Source organism: Meles meles, chromosome 8, assembly GCF_922984935.1.
Source record: "Meles meles chromosome 8, mMelMel3.1 paternal haplotype, whole genome shotgun sequence".
Lineage (NCBI taxonomy): Eukaryota > Metazoa > Chordata > Mammalia > Carnivora > Mustelidae > Meles > Meles meles.
In genome coordinates, this window is record NC_060073.1 from 54,450,877 (window position 1) to 54,476,125 (window position 25,249).

General features: G+C 40.1%; 1 protein-coding gene across 1 annotated transcript; it reads right to left on the reverse strand.

The window, feature by feature from the left end:
* Positions 1–12,881: 12,881 nt before the first annotated feature.
* Positions 12,882–14,619, reverse strand: LOC123949270 (olfactory receptor 2D3-like). The gene is made up of 2 exons (XM_046016649.1): positions 13,695–14,619; positions 12,882–12,928 (listed from the first exon to the last, which is right to left on the reverse strand). The coding sequence occupies exons 1-2, from the start codon at positions 14,596–14,598 to the stop codon at positions 12,882–12,884; spliced, it is 951 nt and encodes a 316-aa protein (XP_045872605.1). The 5' UTR covers positions 14,599–14,619.
* Positions 14,620–25,249: the final 10,630 nt, after the last annotated feature.

A 25,249-nucleotide genomic window follows, 5' to 3' on the forward strand; every position in this document is an offset into this window, starting at 1 on the left:
TCCGATCAAAATTCCACCGATATTTTTCAAAGAGCTGGAGCAAATAATCCTAAAATTTGTATGGAGCCAGAAGAGACCCCGAATTGCTAAGGAAATGTTGAAAAACGAAAAGAAAACTGGCGGCATCACGTTACCCAATTTCAAGCTTTACTACAAAGCTGTGATCACCAAGACAGCGTGGTACTGGCATAAAAACAGACACATAGACCAGTGGAACAGAGTGGAGAGCCCAGATATGGACCCTCAACTCTATGGTGAAATAATCTTCGACAAAACAGGAAAAAATATTCAATGGAAAAAAGACAGTCTCTTCAATAAATGGTGCTGGGAAAACTGGACAGCGATATGTAGAAGAATGAAACTCGACCATCCTCTTACACCGTACACAACGATAAACTCGAAATGGATAAAAGACCTCAACGTGAGATAGGAATCTATCAGAATCCTAGAGGAGAACATAGGCAGTAACCTCTTCGATATCAGCCACAGGAACTTCTTTCAAGATATGTCTCCAAAGGCCAAGGAAACAAAAGCAAAAATGAACTTTTGGGACTTCATCAAGATCAAAAGCTTCTGCAAAGGAAACAGTCAACAAAACAAAGAGGCAATCCACGGAATGGGAGAAGATATTTGCAAATGACAGTACAGACAAAAGGTTGATATCCAGGATCTATAAAGAACTTCTCAAACTCAACACACACAAAACAGAGAATCATATCAAAAATGGGCAGAAGATATGAACAGACACTGCTCCAACGAAGACATACAAATGGCTCTCAGACACATGAAAAAATGTTCATCATCACTAGCCATCAGGGAGATTCAAATGAAAACCACATTGAGATACCACCTGACACCAGTTAGAATGGCCAAAATTAGCAAGACAGGAAACAACGTGTGTTGGAGAGAATGTGGAGAAAGGGGAACCCTCTTCCACTGTTGGTGGGAATGCAAGTCAGTGCAGCCACTTTGGAGAACAGTGTGGAGATTCCTGAAGAAATTAAGAATAGAGCTTCCCTATGACCCTGCAATTGCACTGCTGGGTATTTACCCCAAAGATACAGATGTAGTGAAAAGAAGGGCCATCTGTACCCCAATGTTTATAGCAGCAATGGCCACGGTCGCCAAACTGTGGAAAGAACCAAGATGCCCTTCAACGGATGAATGGATAAGGAAGATGTGGTCCATATACACAATGGAGTATTATGCCTCCATCAGAAAGGATGAATACCCAACTTTTGTAGCAACATGGACGGGACTGGAAGAAATTATGCTGAGTGAAATAAGTCAAGCAGAGAGAGTCAAGTATCATATGGTCTCACTTATTTGTGGAGCATAACAAATAACATGGAGGACATGGGGAGATGGAGAGGAGAGGGAGTTGAGGGAAACTGGAAGGGGAGATGAACCATGAGAGACTATGGACTCTGAAAAACAACCAGAGGGTTATGAAGGGGCGGCAGGGGGGTGGGGGGGGTGGGAGGTTGAATAACCAGGTGGTGGGTAATAGGGAGGGCACATACTGCATAGAGCACTGGGTGTGATGCCAAAACAATGAACACTGTTATGCTGTAAATAAACAAATAAAAATAAATAAATTAAAAAAAAACACACATTGAAGGGGAGATGAACCATGAGAGACTATGGACTCTGAAAACCAACCAGAGGGTTATGAAGGGGTGGCGGGAGGGGGTGGGGTGGGGTGGGAGGTTGAGGAACCAGGTGGTGGGTAATAGGGAGGGCACGTAGTGCATGCAGCACTGGGTGTGATGCCAAAACAATGAACACTGTTATGCTGTAAATAAGCAAATAAAAATAAATTAATTAATTAAAAAAAAAACACACATTGAGATACCACCTGACATCAGTTAGAATGGCCAAAATTAGCAAGACAGGAAACAACGTGTGTTGGAGAGGATATGGAGAAAGGGGAACCCTCTTCCACTGTTGGTGGGAATGCAAGTCAGTGCAGCCACTTTGGAGAACAGTGTGGAGATTCCTGAAGAAATTAAGAATAGAGCTTCCCTATGACCCTGCAATTGCACTGCTGGGTATTTACCCCAAAGATACAGATGTAGTGAAAAGAAGGGCCATCTGTACCCCAATGTTTATAGCAGCAATGGCCACGGTCGCCAAACTGTGGAAAGAACCAAGATGCCCTTCAACGGATGAATGGATAAGGAAGATGTGGTCCATATACACAATGGAGTATTATGCCTCCATCAGAAAGGATGAATACCCAACTTTTGTAGCAACATGGACGGGACTGGAAGAAATTATGCTGAGTGAAATAAGTCAAGCAGAGAGAGTCAAGTATCATATGGTCTCACTTATTTGTGGAGCATAACAAATAACATGGAGGACATGGGGAGATGGAGAGGAGAGGGAGTTGAGGGAAACTGGAAGGGGAGATGAACCATGAGAGACTATGGACTCTGAAAAACAACCAGAGGGTTATGAAGGGGCGGCAGGGGGGTGGGGGGGGTGGGATGTTGAATAACCAGGTGGTGGGTAATAGGGAGGGCACATACTGCATAGAGCACTGGGTGTGATGCCAAAACAATGAACACTGTTATGCTGTAAATAAACAAATAAAAATAAATAAATTAAAAAAAAACACACATTGAAGGGGAGATGAACCATGAGAGACTATGGACTCTGAAAACCAACCAGAGGGTTATGAAGGGGTGGCGGGAGGGGGTGGGGTGGGGTGGGAGGTTGAGGAACCAGGTGGTGGGTAATAGGGAGGGCACGTAGTGCATGCAGCACTGGGTGTGATGCCAAAACAATGAACACTGTTATGCTGTAAATAAGCAAATAAAAATAAATTAATTAATTAAAAAAAAACACACATTGAGATACCACCTGACATCAGTTAGAATGGCCAAAATTAGCAAGACAGGAAACAACGTGTGTTGGAGAGGATGTGGAGAAAGGGGAACCCTCTTCCACTGTTGGTGGGAATGCAAGTCAGTGCAGCCACTTTGGAGAACAGTGTGGCGATTCCTGAAGAAATTAAGAATAGAGCTTCCCTATGACCCTGCAATTGCACTGCTGGGTATTTACCCCAAAGATACAGATGTAGTGAAAAGAAGGGCCATCTGTACCCCAATGTTTATTGCAGCAATGGCTACGGTGGCCAAACTGTGGAAAGAACCAAGATGCCCTTCAACGGATGAATGGATAAGGAAGATGTGGTCCATATACACAATGGAGTATTATGCCTCCATCAGAAAGGATGAATACCCAACTTTTGTAGCAACATGGACGGTACTGGAAGAAATTATGCTGAGCGAAATAAGTCAAGCAGAGAGAGTCAAGTATCATATGGTCTCACTTATTTGTGGAGCATAACAAATAACATGGAGGACATGGGGAGATGGAGAGGAGAGGGAGTTGAGGGAAACTGGAAGGGGAGATGAACTATGAGAGACTATGGACTCTGAAAAAGAACCACAGGGTTTTGAAGGGGCGGGGGGGTGGGAGGTTGAGGAACCAGGTGGTGGGTAATAGGGAGGGCACGTTCTGCATGGAGCACTGGGTGTGATGCCAAAACAATGAACACTGTTATGCTGTAAATAAACAAACAAATAAAAATAAATAAATTAAAAAAAAGAAATAAAATTATCTATATGTATAAACAAAAATGAACCAGAATAGTTAACGAGTTAAAAATAAAAGTTGCATTTATGATGTAGTAGTGGTTGTTCTCTTGTCATCTTTTTTTTTTTTTCTTCCTTCCTGGTTGGTTTTCTGGGGGAGGTTTTCTGGGTTTTCAGTCAATGATGTTACCTGAGTTATGTCTTCCCGCCCCCCTCAAGGGGGTGGGCTCTGAGGAAACCGTTTTTTTCAGGCTTTTGTTCTCTGGAGGTTTTTATGTTTGTTCATCTGCTTTCTCTCACCTTGACAGCTTTTGATGTTTTTTGGAGGTTTAGAGGAGAGCAAACTGCACCCCGACCTCCCCCTCAGAGAGAAGCTTCTGAATGCTGTGTAGAGCTGCTGGCAGAGTAGGTTCCGAGTTACGGTCCCTGGGGATGCAGGATCTCCTCCTTGTACCCAAAACCATGGCAGTGGCAGCTGTCTGGGCAGCTCCAGACCACCAGAGAGGCTCCAAGCAGCGATCGCACACTGAGATTTTCCTGCTGGCCAGGGCTGGGAGTGCCTGTGAGCACCTCTCCAAGGGGAGGGTGTGGGGCGTGCGCATCTCAGGCTCTGATCCTTCGGTGCGGGTCTATGAGCACCAGGCTAATGCCTGCCCGCACCTCTCTCAGGGAGGGTGTGGGGCGTGCATGTCGCAGGAAGGCCTTCTGGCGAGGCTCCCAGCCCCTCCCGGGAGCCGGACTCCACGTGTTCTTGGGCGCGCTGGTGGCTCAGGGACCAAGACCTGGTTTCTCCTCCGCACTCTCTCTGGCTCAGTGCCTGGGGAGGCTGTCTTGGGTCTGGGGACTTAAGTCCCTGTCCCTAACCTCCCCGATTCCCACAATTTCCCCCCGCAATCCTTTGCTCTTTTTTTTGAGTGCTTTCAACCAGACTCCAAGTTAATGCTGGTCCCCAGATGCAGGGCACTCTTGTATTGGGGTATTACTTTCCAATTGATCACCTCTGGTGGCTCCTTCCCCCTTTTGTTTATCTTCCAATATCAGTCCGACGTTCCCACTCCACTTTACCTGCCCAGTGGCATCTTCTGCTCCTGTAGAGATCCAGACGTGTATAATTCTGATCTCAGGCTGATTTCATGGGTGATCGGAGTTCTTTGGTAGGTAATCAGCTCACTTTAGGGTACAGGTTGAAATGGTGCCTCCTCCTACTTCCCCGCCATCTTGACTCCCATATAATGTATTATTAACCCCAGGGATACCGGTCTGTGAATCGCCAGGTTTACACACTTCACAGCACTTACCATAGCACATACCTTCCCCAATGTCCATAACTCAACCACCCTCTCCCTAGCCCCCTCCCCGTGGCAACCCTCAGTTTGTTTTGTGGGATTAAGAGTCTTTTATGGTTTGTCTTCCTCCTGATCCCATCTTGTTTCATTTATTCCCTTCCTACACTCCAAACACCCCATGTTGCCTCTCAACTGCCTCATATCTGGGAGATCATATGATAATTGTCTTTCTCTGATTGACTTATTTCGCTAAGCATAATACCCTCTAGTTCCATCCATATCGTTGCAAATGGCAAGATTTCACTTGTTTTGAGGGCTGCATAGTATTCCATTGTTTACCTATGCCACATCTTCTTTATCTATTCATCTGTTGATGGACGTCTAGGTTTTTTCCATAGCTTGGCTCTTGTGGACATTGCTGCTATAAAGTTTCAGGTGCATGTGCCCCTTTGGATCACTACATTTGTATCTTTATGGTAAATACCTAGTATTTACCTTAATACTGGGTCATAGGGTAGCTCTATTTTCAACTTTTTGAGGAACCTTGATGTTGTTTTGCAGAGGGTTGCACCACCTTGCATTCCCACCAACAGTGTAGGAGCATTCCCCTTTCTTAAGCCAGGAGAAGTTTTTGAGTATTATTTTATTATTTTCTTTCTCACTAGAATATAAATTCCCCAAGGTAAGAAATATGTTTATTTTCTTCAGCACTGTGTCTTCAGTGCCTAAACAGGGTTTGATACATGCTGAATGTTGAATTAAAATGTACTGAAATTGTGAGTTAAAAAAAAAGAGTCAGGGAATGAAACAAAACTCTACCACTTATTACTACCATTGTCACAAGTTTACCTTATAAGCAGAAAGATCCTTAAAAGTTTCAGGTAGAGTTTGAAAAAATAGATAATGTAAAGGAGGAAGTTATAAAAAGACATGGTTGAGGAAGTTCAAGAAAAGGTAAAACAAGTACAGAATGGCAAATTGCAGTGCTGTCACTACAACTGTCAACCTTCAGATCAGCTCCCCATCTGTGTCAACTAGCAGTATCCTCAGATATGTTGGTCCCCCAGTCCTATGGACTCAGCCTATAGAAGTTCTCCTTCATCACTCATGTTTTTTCATTCAGAAACAGATCCTAGTAAAGTCCAAAACTCTAGTGGATATATCATGGCTCTTAGAATGAGCAGGCACTAAAACCCATTGAGGAATTCTTTTTTCTTTCCTTTTCTCCGTGCATTCCACTCCTTTGGTCAGTCATAGTTTCTGAGGGCCCAAGGTCCTATGGATGACTCGCTTCAGTGCAGTCTTCACTTCACTATTCCTTAAGCTATAGATGGGGTTCAACATGGGAGTCACCACTGTGTAGGCAAGTGATAGCATTTCCTTGCTCTCAGGAGAGGTGCTGGATCAGGGTTGGAAGTACGTGAGGATGGCAGTGCTATAGAAGAGGGAGACAACCAGAAGTTTGAGCAGGTGGAGGAGGACTTGTGTTTCCCCTCAGCTGAGGACATCCTGAAGACAGGGGAGAGGATTTGTACAGAGGACCCCAGGATCAACAAGAAAGGGGAGAGAATAAATAAGACAGTGACTGTCAGAGCCTCCAGTTTAAACAGAAAGGAATCAGCAGATACCAGTGCAATTATGGGGGGGGGGCTGTCACAGAAAAAGTGGTTCAGTCTGTTGGGGCCACAAAAGGGGAAGCTGAAAATCCACGTGGTGGAGCACCACCCAGGTGCCCCATGTCCCCATTATTGTCTTAAGCAAATTATAAATATCTTCTCACTCATCCCCACAAAACACTGTAAGATAGAGATTATCATCCCCCAATTTTTGGAAATGAAAATCTGACATGAGATGGTAAGGGTACCAAGTTCAGATGACTTCTTACTTGTACCACTGCTGTTCACTCAGTGCTTCAATATTCAGAGGGCCATTAGTAAGTTATTGCAGAATTATGGATGATATTTTCCAAGACTGGGGATAGGGTGTGTGTTATGAATTGTTTGTGATGAGACTGACCTTTATACAAGTCATATTAGAGTTGCTAGGCGAAATCAAAATTTTGACTTGTAAGTATTGCCAGTAAATTAGTCTCAAATTAGTCTCTGTTCTACAGCCAATTAAAGAGCAGAGAAATGGAAAAGGCATAAAGTAGGAAGGAGAAGGACCAGCCTTTCTCTAAAACCTTATTGATTTGATGTTTCTGACCATTTGCCTTCAGAGATCCACTGAGGCACTGACTGCTGGGTAACCGAACAGGGTAATTTTCAGGTTGCAGTCACTTTACTAAAGGTCCAGATATTTTTAAGGAACGACCTTGTAAGGTTTATCTCAATATATGACTTTCACTGAGAAGGTAAAGGATCTGAAGCTTTCTGAGACTTGATCCTTGTGATGCACGCAATTTTTTGCTACTACTCCATTTCCATGTAGCATCATGACATCCAGATGTTCTGAATTAAAAACTATCTGTATTTCTTTAAGAAAAAAATACAGAGATTTTCGAACCATAAGAGACTATGGACTCTGAAAAACAACCTGAGGGTTTTGAAGGGGCGGGGGTGGGAGGTTGGGGGAACCAGGTGGTGGGTAATAGGGAGGGCACGCATTGCATGGAGCACTGGGTGTTGTGCAAAAACAATGAATACTGTTATGCTGAAAAAAAATAAATAAATTAAAAAAAAAGAAAAAAATACAAAGAAAACTTACTTGAGCCAATATGTTTCCTAGACCACATACTACTCAGCAAATTTTTATTGATGATCTAATATGTGGCAAATACTGTACTAGCAGTAGGGAATACATTAGTAACACAATCAGATGAGGATATCCTAATGCCCAATGGAAGCATTCCCTGTGCGATGCTATTGTATCTCTTGACTCAATATTCTGTGTCCTACACGTCCTCAGAAAATATTGTGTTACGTTGATCATGAGTTACACTGGTCAGTCTGAATCTGTACATAGTCACGACATTAGTGGGGGTGATTTGGTGTCATAGGCCATTTGTCAATTTTTGATTTCTGATCATTTGAGTACCCTTTCCATATATGTATAGTCATCTGGGAATCTTGGGCTAGTTAGAACCTGTATCCTCCATAGACACCAAATCCACTTCAGATTCACTGTCTTTGTCTTCACTCATCTAGCATGTAACTTGGACTCAATCAATCAGACACTCCCAGTCTAGACTCTGTATTAGGAGCTAGTGACATGAAAAAGCAAGGACAGCAAACTGTTTCTATTTTCAAAGTAGACTTTATTTTGTAGATCAGTTTTAGACATATAGAAAAACTGAGAAGTACCCTAAGTTCTTATATACCCACTTTACCCTATTATTGACATCTTACATTATCATTATGGTATTTGTTACCACAAAAAGAAAATCAACATTGATACACTATTACTTTTTTAAAGATTTTATTCATTTATTTGAGAGCATGCATGTGCAAGAGAGAGAGAGAGATAGAGAGAGGGAGAGAGTGCAGGGGGAGGAGCAGATTAGGAGGGAGAAGGATCCCAAGTTGACACCATGCTGCTTGTGGATATTCACATGGGGCTGGATCTCAGGACCCGGAGAACATGACCTGAGCTGAAGCCAAGAGTCAGATGTCCAACAAACTGAGCCACCCAGGCACCCCACTGATCCTTTATTATTAACCTAAGTTCATACTTTATTTGAATTTACTTTGTTGTTTTTTCTTTTCTTCTCTTATATCCCTTATATCCCTTCTCTGATCCAGGATCCCACCCAGGATGCCACGTGTGTAGGGCGGAGGATCACAAAGATAAAGTGCTATTTCCATCATGTCCTCTCAAGGGTACATACTATCAATATGACTTATCACTATTGCTGTTAACCCTGATCGCCTGACTGATGTAGTGTTTTTCAGCACACAATTTCTTTGTTTTTCTTTCAGTGGCAGCAGAAGCACTGAATCCCAATTTCCAGCCTCAGCGAATCAAGCTCCAGCAGCAGGGTCTGGGCTTATGGCGTTGGCAGAGTAAGGTGCGCCATCTGAGTGGTGGTGATGTTCTCATCACACCCAGTCCATAGGATTTTGGCCTGTGGTGCTGGCTGCAGGACCACAATGACCATTATTTCAAAATTTTTCCTTCTAGCTTAAATCACACATAGTCGGACTCTGTTACTTGCAACGAAGAACCATAATCTATACATTATATTCATTATTATTTTTGGGTGTATGCTTGAAATTTTTTCTTTATATGCTTTCTGGCTGTTCGTTCCCTTTCTCCCTGCATAGCATGAGAGAGCATGTCTGGGGCTTTTCTTTTCTTTTCTTTTGAGAGAGAAAGCAGCTTTTATTAGTTGTGTGAAAAAGACCCACAGGCATCTATTTTGATGGAAGGAATGGGAGAATAATTCTCTTAACATTTCAGTTATCCATTGCTATATAACAAACCATCTCAAAACTCAGTGCCTTAAAACAGTAAACATTTTATATTTCTGAGGATTCAGTGGTTTCAGAATTTGGAGTGGGGATGGCAATTATTGGTAATGGGAATATTAAAGAAATGACCGTGGTGCAGATGGCTGAAATCATTGGAGCAATGAAGATCAAGGAATTCTGAGAATGAAGAGTATTGAATATTTTATTTTATGTGAAAATTAGAATACTTAAGATCTCTAACAGGAGTAGTGTGTTGGGCAAAGTTTCACTGATCTAGGGATTACAGTCTTCAAGGAAATGGGAGAAGTGACTGAGGAATCTATTAAAAAAAAAAACAAAAAAGCTCACAACCCCATTTTCTCATCCCTATCTCTTTCTTCTTTTCCCTCGTGGTGAAATTTCTCTAAATTAGTGTCCAAATTATCTGTTTACATTTCCTTACTTTTCCTCCTGTTACTGAACTAGATAGATCTCATTTAGATATCTATGGCAGTCAAGTCACCAACTTCACCTACTAGTATTTTGTCCTGGTCTGTATCACTTCAACTAGCACATGCCGTTTGTATGAGATTGTTCTCTGATCCTCACACCCCAGATTCGAATTGTTTATTGTAGTGCAGCTCCAGTAATTTTAAAAGGGTAGTAACAGGGTCACCTGGGTGGATCAGTTGGTTAAGTGTCTGCGTTCAGCTCATGTCATGGTCCCAGAATCCTGAGATCAATCCCTAGTCAGGCTCTCTGCTAAGTGGGGATTCTGCTTCTCCCTCTCCCTCTTACCCCTGCTCATTCTCTCTCTTTCACTTTCATTCATAAATACATACATACATACATGCAATCTTTTAAAAGAAAGGATCACAACAAATGTAAAAATGTGTTTTGAAACACATTATACGTCAGTCATTGTTCTGGGTGTTTTGGATACACTAGAGTCAGTAAGATACAATGAAATAAGAGCCCAGAAAAATGGGCTTAAAATGAATGCATGGACCCATGAATGAAAGAAATAAGAAATTTAGCTGCTCCATATTACTACATTGGGGAGCTCTTCTACTGCAGAATCAGTAGTTCCTGACTACTGAGGTCTGTTGTTCCTGGATTCATATCTATGGCAACTATAGGATGGTAATCATGGAATCCCCTCTAAACATGTGACTGAGTAAAAGTTTGGGTAAAATAGGCAAGCGGCTGTCAGCCAGATTGTTTGGACTAAGGGTTTATGAAACCTGAAGTGGAGCCCAGAATCAACCATTTTAGAGACATTGAGTCACACTGAGATGTGGTCACAGGCCTCTAAGCCTATGGAGCGGTCAGCCTCAGATTGGTAAACTCCAATTTTAAAATCCTAATTTCTCTTTTGGTTTTGGAAGAGGTATTCATTGGGTGAACTGGGCTCCTGCAAAGGAGGATGACCAGAATGAATACAGGGAGCCAAAGCATGTTAGGTAAGGGAACTTTAAAGAAACAAGTGGCTGGTTGGCTGTGAGAACTGAATTTGGGCCAATACAGAAACAGACTTCAGTGAGTTGGGGTATAGGATACTGAAAATTGTTCTAGGACTAAAACTAGAGAAAGTGGGTGGAAGATACAGGAAAACTGATTTGACTGATCATAAGGAAGATCTTTGTAACAGCAAAGACCTATCTATAGTTGACCCTTGAACAATGCAAGTGTGCACTGCATGGGTCAGTTTGCATGTGGATTTTTTTTTTGGATACAGTACAATACTGCGAATGCATTTTCTCTTACAATCTTTTAAAGAACATTTCCTTTTCTCTAACTTACTTTATTGTAAGAATACAGTATACCATACATATAACATACAAATTGTGCATTAATCGACTGTTTATGTTATTGGAAAGACTTCCAATCAACAACAGGCTATGAGAAGTTAAGTTTTGGGAAGTCAAAAGTTGTCTGAGGATTTTCGAATATGTGGGATTGGCACATGTTGTTCAAGGATCAACTTATAAGTGAGAGGGAATGATCCAAGAGAGTAGGGACCTATCTATTCTTGGTTAGGCCAATGCTGGATAATTACTCAATAGAAGTATTGTGGAGTGGTTTAAATGTTTGGACCTATGTTTGAGTTAAATGACAGTTAAATTCTCTTTTAACCCTGATGGTCTATGTTTCTATAAAATGTGGGATGATAAGATAAAATACTCATTTTTTTGAAGCTTTCAGGAGAGAACATTATGAACTAGAAAGTATTTTGCTTTTGTACCATTTTACAAGCTGAAATGCTCTGAGCCATGTATGATCCCAGTTTTAAAGACTCTTAGATTTATTGATTGTTTCTTTCAGAGCCGAGTCCTAGGACATCTATGTATGACTGGGACAGCTAAACCTGAAATGTCTTTGATGTTAGAATCATGTATGCAACTCATATTAGATGTTATTTCAAAATAATCCAGTTTAAATCTCTTAGATTCAGTTATGATCATATTTAAAACATATCCATGTTAGCTGACATAAATACAAACTCCAGTATAACACTTTATGTGTTTTATAATCAGGAAAACCCGGGGCACCTGCGTGGCTCAGTTTGTTAAGCAACTGCCTTTGGTTCAGTTCACGATCCCAGGATTCTGGGATTAAGCGCTGCATTAGGCTCCTTGTTCATTGAGGGTTCTGCTTCTCCCTCTCTCTCTGCCTCCTGTTCTCCCTGCTTGTCCTCTCTGCAATCCTCTCTCTGTCAAATAAATAAATAAAATCCTTAAAAACAAAAAGAAAACCTAACTTTTTATCCTATTATTTCTCCTCTGTGGTCTAGCTTAGTATGAAGTATTCATGGTTTTTAGAACATGTCCTTCACTTTTATGCTTCCTAAACTAATTCATAATTGTCTACCAAAATTGCATAGCTCTTTTAAGCATGATACCATATTTCTAAAAGTCAGACTCAGAGGATTTCCTGGGTGGTTCATTTGATTGAGTGTTTGTCTCTTGATTTTGGCTCAGGTCATGATCTCAGAGTCCTGAGCTTGAACCCTAATTAGCTCTGGGCAGAGCATGGAGCCAGCTTAAGATTCTCTCTGTCTGGAGCGCCTGGGTGGCTCAGTGGGTTGAAGCCTCTGCCTTCGGCTCAGGTCACGATCCCGGGGTCCTGGGATCGAGCCCCGCATCGGGCTCTCTGCTCGGCGGGGAGCCTGCTTCCTCCTCTCTCGTCTCTCTCTGCCTGCCTCTCTGCCTACTTGTGATCTGTCTGTCAAATAAATAAATAAAATCTTTAAAAAAAAAAAAGATTCTCTCTGTCTCTCCCTTTGCCCCTCACACCACCTACTCACAAGAGCAGGTGTGTACTCTGACTCTAAAAGTAAGTAAGAAAGTAAATAAATAAATAAAAAATAAATAGGCTCCTGAGAGGCTCAGTTGTTTAAGTCATTTAAGTCTCTGACTTCAGATCAGGTCATGATCTCAGGGTCCTGGGAGTGAACCCCGCCTTGGGCTAACCACTCAATGGGAGTCGGCTTGTCCCTTTTCCCCTCCCACACACCTCCCTTGGCTCGTGTTCTCTCTCTCTCTCAAATAAATAAATAAAATCTTTAAAAATAAATAAAATCAAATAAAAGTCAGATCTAGATATCACTGCCTCTGAGAAAAGAACTTTCTTTCAGGTAGTTTTCTGAGAGCTCTTCAATAAATGGTGCTGGGAAAATTGGACAGCCACATGCAGAAAAATGAAATTGGACCACTTCCTTACACCACACACGAAAATAGACTCCAAATGGATGAAGGACCTCAATGTGAGAAAGGAATCCATCAAAATCCTTGAGGAGAATGCAGGCAGCAACCTCTTCGACCTCAGCCGTAGCAACATCTTCCTAGGAACAACGGCAAAGGCAAGGGAAGCAAGGGCAAAAATGAACTATTGGGATTTCATCAAGATCAAAAGCTTTTGCACAGCAAAGGAAACAGTTAACAAAACCAAAAGACAACTGACAGAATGGGAGAAGATATTTGCAAACGACATATCAGATAAAGGGCTAGTATCCAAAAATCTATAAGGAACTTAGCAAACTCAACACCCAAAGAACAAACAATCCAATCAAGAAATGGGCAGAGGACATGAACAGACATTTCTGCAAAGAAGACATCCAGATGGCCAACAGACACATGAAAAAGTGCTCCACGTCACTCGGCATCAGGGAAATACAAATCAAAACCACAATGAGATATCACCTCACACCAGTCAGAATGGCTAAAATTAACAAGTCAGGAAATGACAGATGCTGGAGAGGATGTGGAGAAAGGGAAACCCTCCTCCACTGTTGGTGGGAATGCAAGCTGGTGCAACCACTCTGGAAAACAGCATGGAGGTTCCTCAAAATGTTGAAAATAGAACTACCCTATGACCCAGCAATTGCACTACTGGGTATTTACCCTAAAGATACAAACATAGAGCCCCTTTGACATCCTTGTTTCTCAGGCTATAAATTATGGGGTTCAGCATTGGAGTCACAACTGTATAGAACACAGATATTATCTTATCCTTCTCTTTTGTGGTCTTGGAGTTTGGCCGCATATAGGCAAATATTGCTGAGCCATAGAGGAGGACAACAACAATGAGATGGGAACCACAAGTAGAGAAAGCCTTGAGCCTCCCCTCCCTGGACTGCATCTGGATCACAGTGGAGATAATATTCCAGTAGGACACAAGGATCAGGCAGACAGGAGCTAAGAGGATGACCACGCCCATGGCAAAGATGGCCATTTCTGTGCCATAAGTATCTGCTGAAGCCAGCTTCAGGAGGGCAGGAGGTTCACAAAAGTAGTGGTTAATAATGTTCTGTCCTTGATAGGGTAGTTGGAAAGTAACGGTGGTATCTACCAGAGACACTAGTGCCCTACTGGCCCAGGATCCTATGGTCAGGTGGAGACACACCTTTTGGGTCATGATGGTGGAGTAGTGCAGGGGCTTGCAGACAGCCACATACCGGTCATAGGACATCACTGCCAGCAGTGCACACTCTGTACACCCCACCAGAAGGAAGACAATTATCTGGGTCATACACCCAAAAAAAGAAATAATTTTCCTTTTCACAGGGAAGTGGACCAACACTTGAGGGACAATGCTAGTAGAGAAGCAGAGATCTGCAAAAGAGAGGTTTCTAAGAAAAAAGTACATGGGAGTGTGAAGTCGAGAATCCATGAAGATGAGAAGGATGATGAGCAGGTTTCCAAGCACAGTCAAAAGATAAATGACAAGAAAAAGAGTAAATAGCAGGATCTGGGTCTGCAAGTCCTGGGAAAGGCCAAGGAAAACAAACTCAGTCACAAAGGTTTGGTTTTCCTCTCCCATTGAGATTTATGCCTCTTCGCCTGTTTGCACAAATAAAAAGAACAAACTTTGGGATGGTGACATCAAGTCCCATAGAAGAGTATCATTTAAAGCCCAGTTTAAAACCAAATTGGATATTTCTAGCTTGTTGCTATTCATGTCATTCTAATTAATACTAAATAGAATATTTTAATTTTATTTAGTTGTTTGTAATGTAAATCCACTTCTTTGTTTCCCAAATCTCCTCTTCCCAGAGGAAGGACTTCTTTATAGAGTATGACATTATTAAAGCCTTCTTGGCTAGTTCTGACATGAGGATATTAGACTTTATGTGGATTTTACTTAATGGCTATACACATATTACAAAATAATGTGTATATTATTAGCACTGTTACCATGTATAAAACTGCACCACTAACTGTTCAAAATACTACAGACATAATTATAACATATGCTTGAAAAATGTGAAACAGCTTTCAGGAATCAAACTTAATTTGACCTCCTAAAGAACAGTACATTCTTTTTGCTTTATAAATAAAGCCTTAGAATTTAGTTCACTAAGGATTGTTCTATTTGGATCAAAGAGTAAAATACTGAAAGTAAAACAATAAAAAACAGCAAAAATAAGTTAAAATTCCTGTGATTCCCAGATAAGATCAAATGACACAAAATCTAAGAAACCATGAAAGAAAACATATAGAACTTATGACATAAATTGAAAGGACTCTGTGAGATAATAATATCATGAATTAATTAAAGGATAAACTACAAACAGGAAAATATTTGAAAGAGATATTGGATAAGAATTGATGTCTTTATTAAATTCAGATTACATACAAAACACTATGAAAATTGTTGAGGCTCAGAAATAATTTGCTAAGGATTATTTAGAAAGAAGAAATGAAAATAGCTCTTAAATACAGGAAAAATACCCAATATTATAGCTAAATAAGTACAACACAACAATGAGAGATACATTTTTCGCCTGGGAAACTATTTAAGATTTTTACAATACCACCATATCACAAAATAGTAACTAGTATTTTATTGAAAAATTTATTGACAGGCATGAAGGGTTCTATATAATTACACTGTCCCAGTAACATTATAAGGTAGATATTATTAATCTTACTTTGCAGATAAGAAACTGAGGCACAGAAAAGTTCAGCTACCTTCCTGAAATCACACTATTAATAAATGGCAGAATTCATTAAAATGTAATGAATGTAAAATGTAAAATGAGGGTGTGGGGAGATGAACCATGAGAGACTATGGACTCTGAAAAACAACCAGAGGGTTTTGAAGGGGCAGGGGGGTGGGAGGTTGAGGAACCAGGGGGTGGGTAATAGGGAGGGCACGTACTGCATGGAGCACTGGGTATGATGCCAAAAAAATGAACACTGTTATGCTGTAAATAAACAAAAAAAAAATGAGGGTGTGGAAAAAAGACATTTTTGTACAATGCAAGTGGGTAGAAAATTAGTCCAATCTTCCTGGAAAATAATTTTGTCAAATATATTTAAAAATTTAAAGCAGAAGATCAACAAAGAAACAGGAGCTTTGAAAGACACATTGGACCAGATGGACTTCATAGATATATAGAGCACTCTACCCCAAAACAACAGAAGACTCATTCTTCTTGAAGGGACATAGAACTTTCTCCAGAACAGACCACATACTGGGTTACAAATCAAATCTTAGTTTATACCAAAAGATTGAGATTATTCTCTGCATATTTTCAGACCACAATGCTTTGAAACTGGAATTCAATCTCAACAAAAAATTTGGAAGGAATTCAAACACTTGGAAGCTAAAGACCATCCTGCTAGGGGTACCTGGGTGGCTCAGTGGGTTATGCCTCTGCCTTTGTTTCAGGTCATGATCCCAAGGTCCTGGGTTCGAGCCCCACATTTGGCTCTCTGCTCAGCAGGGAGCCTGCATCACCCCCCACCCCCACTCCCTGCCTCTCTGCCTACTTGTGACCTCTATCTGTCAAATAAATAAATAAATAAAATATTTTTAAAAAAGAAATTATTATCAGCAACTATATGCCAATAAATTAAGTAACCTGGAAGAAATGGATGACTTCCTGGAGACCTATAACCTTCCAAAACTGAAACAGGAAGAAACCGACAATCTGAACAGACCAATAACCAGTAATGAAATTGAAGCAGTGATCAAAACCTCCCAAAAAATAAGACTCCGGGCCTGATGGATTCCCAGGGGAATTCTACCAAATATTTAACGAAGAAATAATACCTATTCTCCTGAAGCTGTTTCAAAAAATAGAAATGGAAGGAAAACTTCCAGACTCATTCTATGAGGCCAGCATTACCTTGATCCCAAAACCAGGCAAAGACCCCATCAAAAAGGTGAATTACAGATCAATATCCCTGATGAATATGGGTGGCAAAATTCTCAACACTATCCTTGCCAATAGGATACAACAGTACATTAAAAGGATTATCCATCACAATCAGGTGGGATTTATTCCTGGGATGCAAGGATGGTTCAGCATTTGCAAATCTGTCAGTGTGATAGAACACATTAATAAAAGAAGAGAGAAGAACCACATGATCCTCTCAATTGATGCAGAATAAGCATTTGACAAAATACAGCATTCTTTCCTGATTAAAATTCTTCAGAGTGTAGGGATAGAGGGAACATTCCTCAATTTCATAAAAACCATTTATGAAAAGCCTACAGAAAATATCATTCTCAATGGGGAAAAGCTGAGAGCTTTTCTCTTAAGCTCCGGAACATGACAAGGATGCCTGCTCTTGCCACTGTTGTTCAACATAGTGCTAGAACTCCTAGCCTCAGCAGTCAGACAACAAAAAGAAATAAAAGGTATTCAAATTGGCAAAAAAGAAACCAAATTCTCTCTCATCACAGATGACATGATACTTTATGCGTAGAACCCAAAAGACCCCACCCTCCAAATTACTAGAACTCATATAGCAATTCATTAATGGGGCAGGATACAAAATCAATGCACAGAAATCAGTTGCTTTTCTATGCACTATCAATGTAACTGGAGAAAGAGAAATTAGGGAATCGATTGCATTTACAATAGCATCAAAAATGATAAGATACCTAGGAATAAACCTAACCAAAGAGGTAAAGTACCTATACTCTAGATACTACAGAACACTTATGAAAGAAATTAAAGAAGACACAAAAAGATGGACAAATATTCCATGCCAACAAATTGGAAGTATGAACATTTTTAAAATGTCTATGCTACCCAGTGCAATCTATACTTTCAATGCCATCCTGATCAAAATATCAACGGCATTTTTCAAAGAGCTAGAACAAACAATCCTAAAATTTGTATGGAACCAGAAAAGACCTCGAATCACCAAGGAAATGTTGAAAAAGAGAAACAAACCTGGAGGCATCACGTTGCCTGATTTCAAGCTATATTACAAAGCTGTGATTACCAAGACAGCATGGTACTGGCACAAAAACAGACACATAAATCAATGGAATAGAATAGAGAGCCCAGATATGGACCCTCAACTCTATGGTCAACTAATCTTCGACAAATCAGGAAAAAATACCCAAAGGAAAAAAAGAGAGTCTCTTTAATAAATGGTGCTGGGACAATTGGACAGCTATATACAGAAGAATGAAACTTGACCATTCTCTTATACCACACAAAAAGTTATCTTTTCATCCTCAAAAGGATGAAAGACCCCAATGTGAGACAGGAATCCAGTAAAATCCTAGAGGAGAGCATAGTCAGTAACCTCCTCGACACTGGCCACAGCAAACTTTTTCAAGACACATCTCCAATGGCAAAAAAAAAAAAAAAAACAAAGAAAACAAAACAAAACAAAAAAAAACAGAAGCAAAAATGAACTTTTGAAACTTCATCAAGTGAAAAATCTTCTGCAAAGCAAAGGAAACAGTCAACAAAACTAAGAGACAACCCACGGAATGGGAGAAGATATTTACAAATGACATTACAGAAAAAGAGCTGGTATCCAATATCTATAAAGAACTTCTCAAACTCAACACCCCAAAAACAAATAATCAAGTCAAAAAATGGGCAGCACACATGAACAGACACTTCTCCAAAAATGATACATGAATAGCTAACAGACACATGAAAAAATACTCAACATCACTAGCCATCAGGGAAATACAAATCAAAACCACATTGGGATATCACCTTGCACCAGTTAGAATAGCAAAAATCAACAAGGCAGGAAACAACAAATGTTGGAGAGGATATGGAGAAAGGAGAACCTTCTTACACTGTTGGTGGGAATGGAAGTTGGTACAGCCACTTTGGAAAACAGTATGGAGGTTCCTCAAAAGGTTAAAAATAGAGCTACCCTATGACCCAGCTATTACACTGGGTATTTTTCCCAATGATACAGATGTAGTGAAAAGAAGGGGCACATGCACCCCAATCTTCATAGTAGCCAAGTCCACAATAGCCAAACTGTGGAAAGAGCTGAGAGGCCCTTCACAGATGAATGGATAATGAAGATATGGTTCATATATAAATGGAATATTACTCAGCCATCAGAAAGTATGAATACTCATCATTTGCATTGACATGGATGGAACTGGAGGGGATTATGCTAAGTGAAATAAGTCAAGCAGAGAAAGACAATTATCAAATGGTTTCACGTATATATGGAACATAAGGAATAGCATGGACGACATTAGGAAAAGGAAGGGAAAACTGAAGGGGGAAACCTCAGAGGGGGAAATGAACCATGAGAAACTGTGGACTCTGAGAAATAAACTTAGTGTTTCAGAAGGGATGGGCATGGGGGGATGGGTTAGCCCAGTGATGGGTATTAAGGAGGGCATGTAATGCAATGAGCACTTGGTGTTATATGCAAATAATGAATCATGGAACACTCCATCAAAAACTAATGAAATACTGTATGGTGACTAACATAAAATAATAAAAAAATATAAAAAATAAAAATTTAAATGCTTATATACCTTGGCCCAGTTCTCAGTAATATGGTGGAGTGAGAAATTCCCTTTTTACTAGTCCTTTCTTCCCCATGAGGAGGAATCTGATTTGTGACATTTTCAGATGCTGCTTGGTCCATATTTTCTACTGGCTAGGGTTACTGTGTTTTACAAGGTCATGCATACTTTATTTCATCACTTCTTCATGGAACTGGACTGACAAATTTGGCAAAGTTCCACTTCAGCTGTAAGAGAGATTGAAGATTTTGAAAGACTTTAGACTAAAACAAGTACTCCAACCCAAGCTTATCAGAGTTCTGACCTTGAGTGACACTAGGGACTAGTGCAATTAAAAAAAAAAGCAGTGTTTTGGGGCACCTGGGTAGCTCAGTGGATTAAAGCCTCTGCCTTTGGCTCAGGTCATGATCCCAGGGTCCTGTATCGAACCCCACATCGGGGTCTCTGCTTAGCAGGGAGCCTGTTTCCTCCTCTCTCTCTGCCTGCCTCTCTGCCTACTTGTGATCTCTGTCTGTCAAATAAATAAATAAATAAATAAAAACTTTAAAAAAAAGTGTCTTATTTTTCATTATTTTGTTTCTTTTGTAGAAATCTAAGAAGAGTAACCACCAGAACTAGAATAATATTAGGAGTTCCAGAGTCCCTAGTCCTCATATTATATAATACTCTCAAATATCATTCCAATTTCTACATCCAATTCTAGGAATCTATTCTAAATAAATACTCTAAATTGAAGAAAAATATTCACAATAAAATTTATTGCACTATATAATAATGGTTAAAAACAGACATATAGAGAAATGGAATATAATAAAGAACCTTGGAATAAATCCACACATATACAGTCAACTGATCTTTGACAAGGGTGCCAAGAATACACAATGAGGATATGCCAGTCTCTCCAATAAATTGTGTTGGGAAAACTGGATAACCACAAGCAAAACAATGAAATTGAACCCTTATCTCACATCATATACAAAAATCAACCCCAAATGGATTAAAGACTTAAAATGAGATCTGATTGTTTTGAAGGGTCAGGGGTGGGAGGTTGGGGGAACAGGTGGTGGGTGATGGGGAGGGCACGTTTTGCATGGAGCACTGGGTGTTGTGCAAAAAGAATGAATACTGTTACGCTGAAAAAATTAATAAAAAGGGAAAAAAAAAGAGATCTGAAACTATAAAAGTCCATGAAGTCCATGAAGAAAACATAGGGTAAACTTTCGGACATTAGACTTGGCAATGATTTTGGATTTGACAGACAACAAAAGCGAAAAACAGACAAATGAGATTTTTTAAAAAGCTAACTAAAAACTTTTGCACAGCAAAGGAAACAATCAACAAAATGAGAAGGCAACCAGTGAAATGATAGGAAATATTTGCAAACCATGTATCTGATAAAGGGTTAATATTTGAAATATATAAGGAACTTATACAACTCAATGGCAAAACAACATTAACAACAACAACAAACAATCCAGTTTTTTAAATGGACAAGAAAACCAAATAAACATTTATCCAGAGAAGACATACACATGGCCAACAGGTACATGAAAATTGTGCATCATCACTAATCACCATGGAAGTGTACATCAAAACCACATTACCCCTGTTATGATGGTTGTTATAAAAAAGTAAAACAAAGGGGCACCTGGGTGGCTCAGCGGGTTAAAGCCTCTGCATTCGGCTCAGGTCATGATCCCAGGGTCCTGGGATCAAGCCCCGCATCGGGCTCTCTGCTTGGCTGGGAGCCTGCTTCCTCCTCTCTCTCTCTCTCTCTGCCTGCCTCTCTGCCTACTTGTAATCTCTATCTGTCAAAAAAAAAATAAATCTTTAAAAAAAAAAAAAGTAAAACAAAACAAAAAAAACCAAAAAACCCCCAGAAGGTAACTAGTGTTGGCAATAATATGGAGAAAAGGAAACCCTTGTACATTGTTGGAGGGAATATAAATTGGTGCAGCCAATATGGAAAAGAGTTTGGATGTTTCTCAAAAATAAGGAATAGAACTCATATGATCCAGCAATCTCACTTCTGGGTATATATCTGAAGGAACTGAAATCAAGATCTCAAAGAAATATCTGACCTCCCAGGTTCATTGCAGCATTATTCATAACATTCAAGACATAGAAGCAATTTAAGTGTCCATTGACAGGGGCGCCTGGGTGGCTCAGTGGATTAAGCCAAGCCGAAGGTAGCGGGTCATGATCTCAGGGTCCTGGGATCGAGCCCCGCATCAGGCTCTCTGCTCTGCAGGAAGCCTGCTTCCTCCTCTCTCTCTGCCTCTCTCTCTGCCTGCCTCTCTGCCTACTTGTGATCTCTCTGTCAAATAAATAAATAAAATCTTAAAAAAAGTCCATAGACAAATGCAAAAAGAATGTTGAATATACACAAAATAGAATATTAGTCACCCTTAAAAAAAGAGAAAATTCTGCAATTTGTGACAACATGTGACAACATGATGAACCTGGAGGACATTAGCTAAGTGAAGTAAGCCAGGTACAAAAAAAAGGCAAATACTACATGATATCCCTTATGTAAAACAGTCAAACTAGTAGAAGCAGAGAGTGGTATAGTCATTGCCAGGGGCTTGAGGAAGAAGGCAGTTATTAGTCAAATTAGATATTAGTCAAAGGTTACTAAGTTTCAATTATATAAAATGAGTAAGTCTTAGAGACTATGTACTGCATAGTGTCTATAGTTATTCAATTATATAAAATGAGTAAGCCTTAGAGACTAGGTACTGCATAGTGTCTATAGTTATTCAAAGAACAATTTCCTCTCCCAGAATTATTTCTGAAATTCCACAGATAATAATTGTTCTCAGCACCATCAGTAATGTAATATTTGTCACTTTCTTTTTCCTCTTACTTTATTGTCTAGCAGTTATCTGAGCATTTCTCTTTTTTCTGTATCTGACAGATAATGATAATATTCCTCATGATAATAATAATGGCAATCATCTTCAACTGGTACTTACCAAAAGTGGTTTTGATAATGCCTTAGGGACCAATGTTAATATAGGTTTTCAAATTGCACAGAAAGCACTGAAAGAAACAAAATCTCCAAAATGTTGGGAATGACTGACTCTGGGTATTGGAATTATGGGTGGGTCATTTTTTCTTTTTTAATGTTTTTGTTCTTTAATGTTGTTCTTTAGTAGGTGGTTGTCTATTGCCAATATAGGAAAAATATAAAAATGGGAAAATCTAAACAGAATTTAGTTGAGGATGTTCTAAACTAAAGTCATGTTATTGCATCTGCTTTCAGTCATTTTTTAAAAAGATTTTGTTTATTTGACACAGAGAGAGAGATCACAAGTAGGCAGAGAGGCAGGCAGAGAGAGGGGGAAGCAGGCTCCCTATTGAGTAGAGAGCCTGAAGCAGGGCTTGATCCCAGGACCCCAAGATCATGACCTGAGCCGAGGGCAAAGGCTTAACCCACTAATCCACCCAGGCACCCTGCTTTCAGTCTTAATAAAGTAACTGCTATAGGACCAGTCCTCTTGCTAGAAGCAAATATAAAATGAAATATTTAACTATTATATTCAGACATCGGACAGCAGCCAGCTCAGAAAGTAATCTTGATTAGCAAGGAAACAGACAAGGTGAGTTCCAATGTCCCACTAAATTTATGCCAAGAGGCACTCTCAGAACACTCGTCCATGGAGGTGGCACCTAAGTAGAGCATGATGGCCTCACTGAAGTGCAGAGACAGAGATCCATAACTGATAGTGCCAAAGCATTAGAAATGATGAAAGAGACAATCAGAAAGGAAGTAATTGCACACTAAATGGGCTTTAGGAACCTGAATAAGTTTTGGCTGAATAGTAAGCAAGGCAGACATAGGATAAGACTGGGCAAGCTTCCCCAAAAGCAATTATTAGGGAGCTCAGGAAAAGCAGCAAGATTTTGGAATTCCAGCCATTGAGAATTGAGGAGCTTCACTGAAAACTGGCAATGAGTTGCTACTTCTCAGAGGACAGGTCTTAGGAATAAAACTGTGATGAATACTGTAAACCTCAATATATAAAACAATAGGTATAACAACCAAAAGGAATATACAAAATGATTATACAAAATCAAAAGGAATATACAAAATGGAATGATAAAAAATGCTCAATTAAACAGAAGGCAAAAAAGATGAAAAGAACAAGGAATACGTTGGAAAAATAGAAAGCAAATAACAAGATGGTAGACTTAAACCAAATTGTATCCAGAATTCTATTAAGAGTAAATGTTGGAGAGAATGTGGTGAAAGAGGAACCTTATTACATTGTTGGTGGGAATGCAAGTTGGTGCAGCCACTTTGAAAAACAGTTGGAGATTCCTTAAGAAATGAAAAATAGATCTTCCCTATGACCCTGCAATTGCACTACTGGGTATTTACCCCAAAGATACAGATATAGTGAAAAGAAGGGCCATCTGTACCCCAATGTTCATAGCAGCAATGGCCACAGTCACCAAACAATGGAAAGAACCAAGATGCCATTCCATGGATGAATGGATAAGGAAGATGTGGTCCATATACACTAAAAAGTATTATGCCTCCATCAGAAAGGATGAACACCCAAGTTTTGTATCAACATGGACAGACCTGGAAGAGATTATTCTGAGTGAAATAAGTCAAGCAGAGAGAGTCAATTATCATATGGTTTCACTTATTTGTGGAGCATAACAAATAACACAGAGGACATGGGGAGATGGAGAGGTGAAGGGAGTTGGTGGAAGTTGGAGGGGGAGATGAACAACGAGAGATTGTGGACTCTGAAAAACAACATGAGGGTTTTGGAGGAGCGGGGGGTAAGAGGTTGGGTGAGCCTGGTGGTGGGTTCTATGGAGGGCACATGGAACACTGCACTGGGTGTGGTGCATAAACAATGAATTTCAGAGCACTGAAATTTATGTAATAAGTGACAATTAAAAAAATGAGATTAGGTGCCAAAATAAGAAAAATAAATATAAATATAAAAGGTTTTAATGAAAAAAAAGAGTAAATGGATAAAAAATTCTAATTCAAAGGAAGAGATCGAGAGCCTGGGATAATAGAGAAGTAGGAGGATCTGAAGCTGGCCTTGACCCATGAATACAACTACCTAACACTTATATCAGTAAATAACCCAGAAAATGACCTTAATACCAGCAGAATAAACTCCACAAGTAAATGCAGAAAAGATGCCACACTGAAAGAGGTTGGAAGGGTGAATACAGACTTTGAGAAAGAAATGGACCATGGCAATCGGCAGTGGGGAGGTAACCAGTGGTGCAAAGAAGGGCAAAAACCAGATTGGTACAGCAGGGAGCCTGGATGTAGAAGGCAAAACCCCATAACATTTGTCTTTGAAAGCAAGTGGCACCAAACCTTCTGAGTTCTCACAACCAGTCAGATTTAAAGCCTGGAATTAAAAAAAAAAAATCAACAGACTAGGAGAGCCCAGAGGCTGTTAGAAAACAGAGTCCTAGCCTTAAAGAAATAGCATGACAAACAGCCAGGGGAGATAAAGCATGGATGTAATAGTTTGAAAAATACTGGGTGCAGACAAAAGGAAGAGTGATTTACTCATCTCAGAGCATGTCACAGAGAGGCAATGTTCACAGGAAGTTCCCTCTAGAAACAAAGAAGCTAGCAGGTACCATTTCCTTCTCTTACCCTACAGCATAAACATAGGGCCACCTTCAGGAACCAGCACAATGCTGACACTTACTACCTAACTTTCTG

What these genes read in the sequence shown, in the direction of transcription:
- LOC123949270 (XM_046016649.1), bottom strand. Translation starts at nt 14,598, where the DNA reads ATGGGAGAGGAAAACCAAACCTTTGTGACTGAGTTTGTTTTCCTTGGC. An exon ending in GGATGTCAAAGGGGCTCTAT is followed by an intron (nt 12,929 to 13,694) that starts GTTTGTATCTTT and finishes TTTATTGAAGAG; the next exon opens with CTCTCAGAAAACTACCTGAA.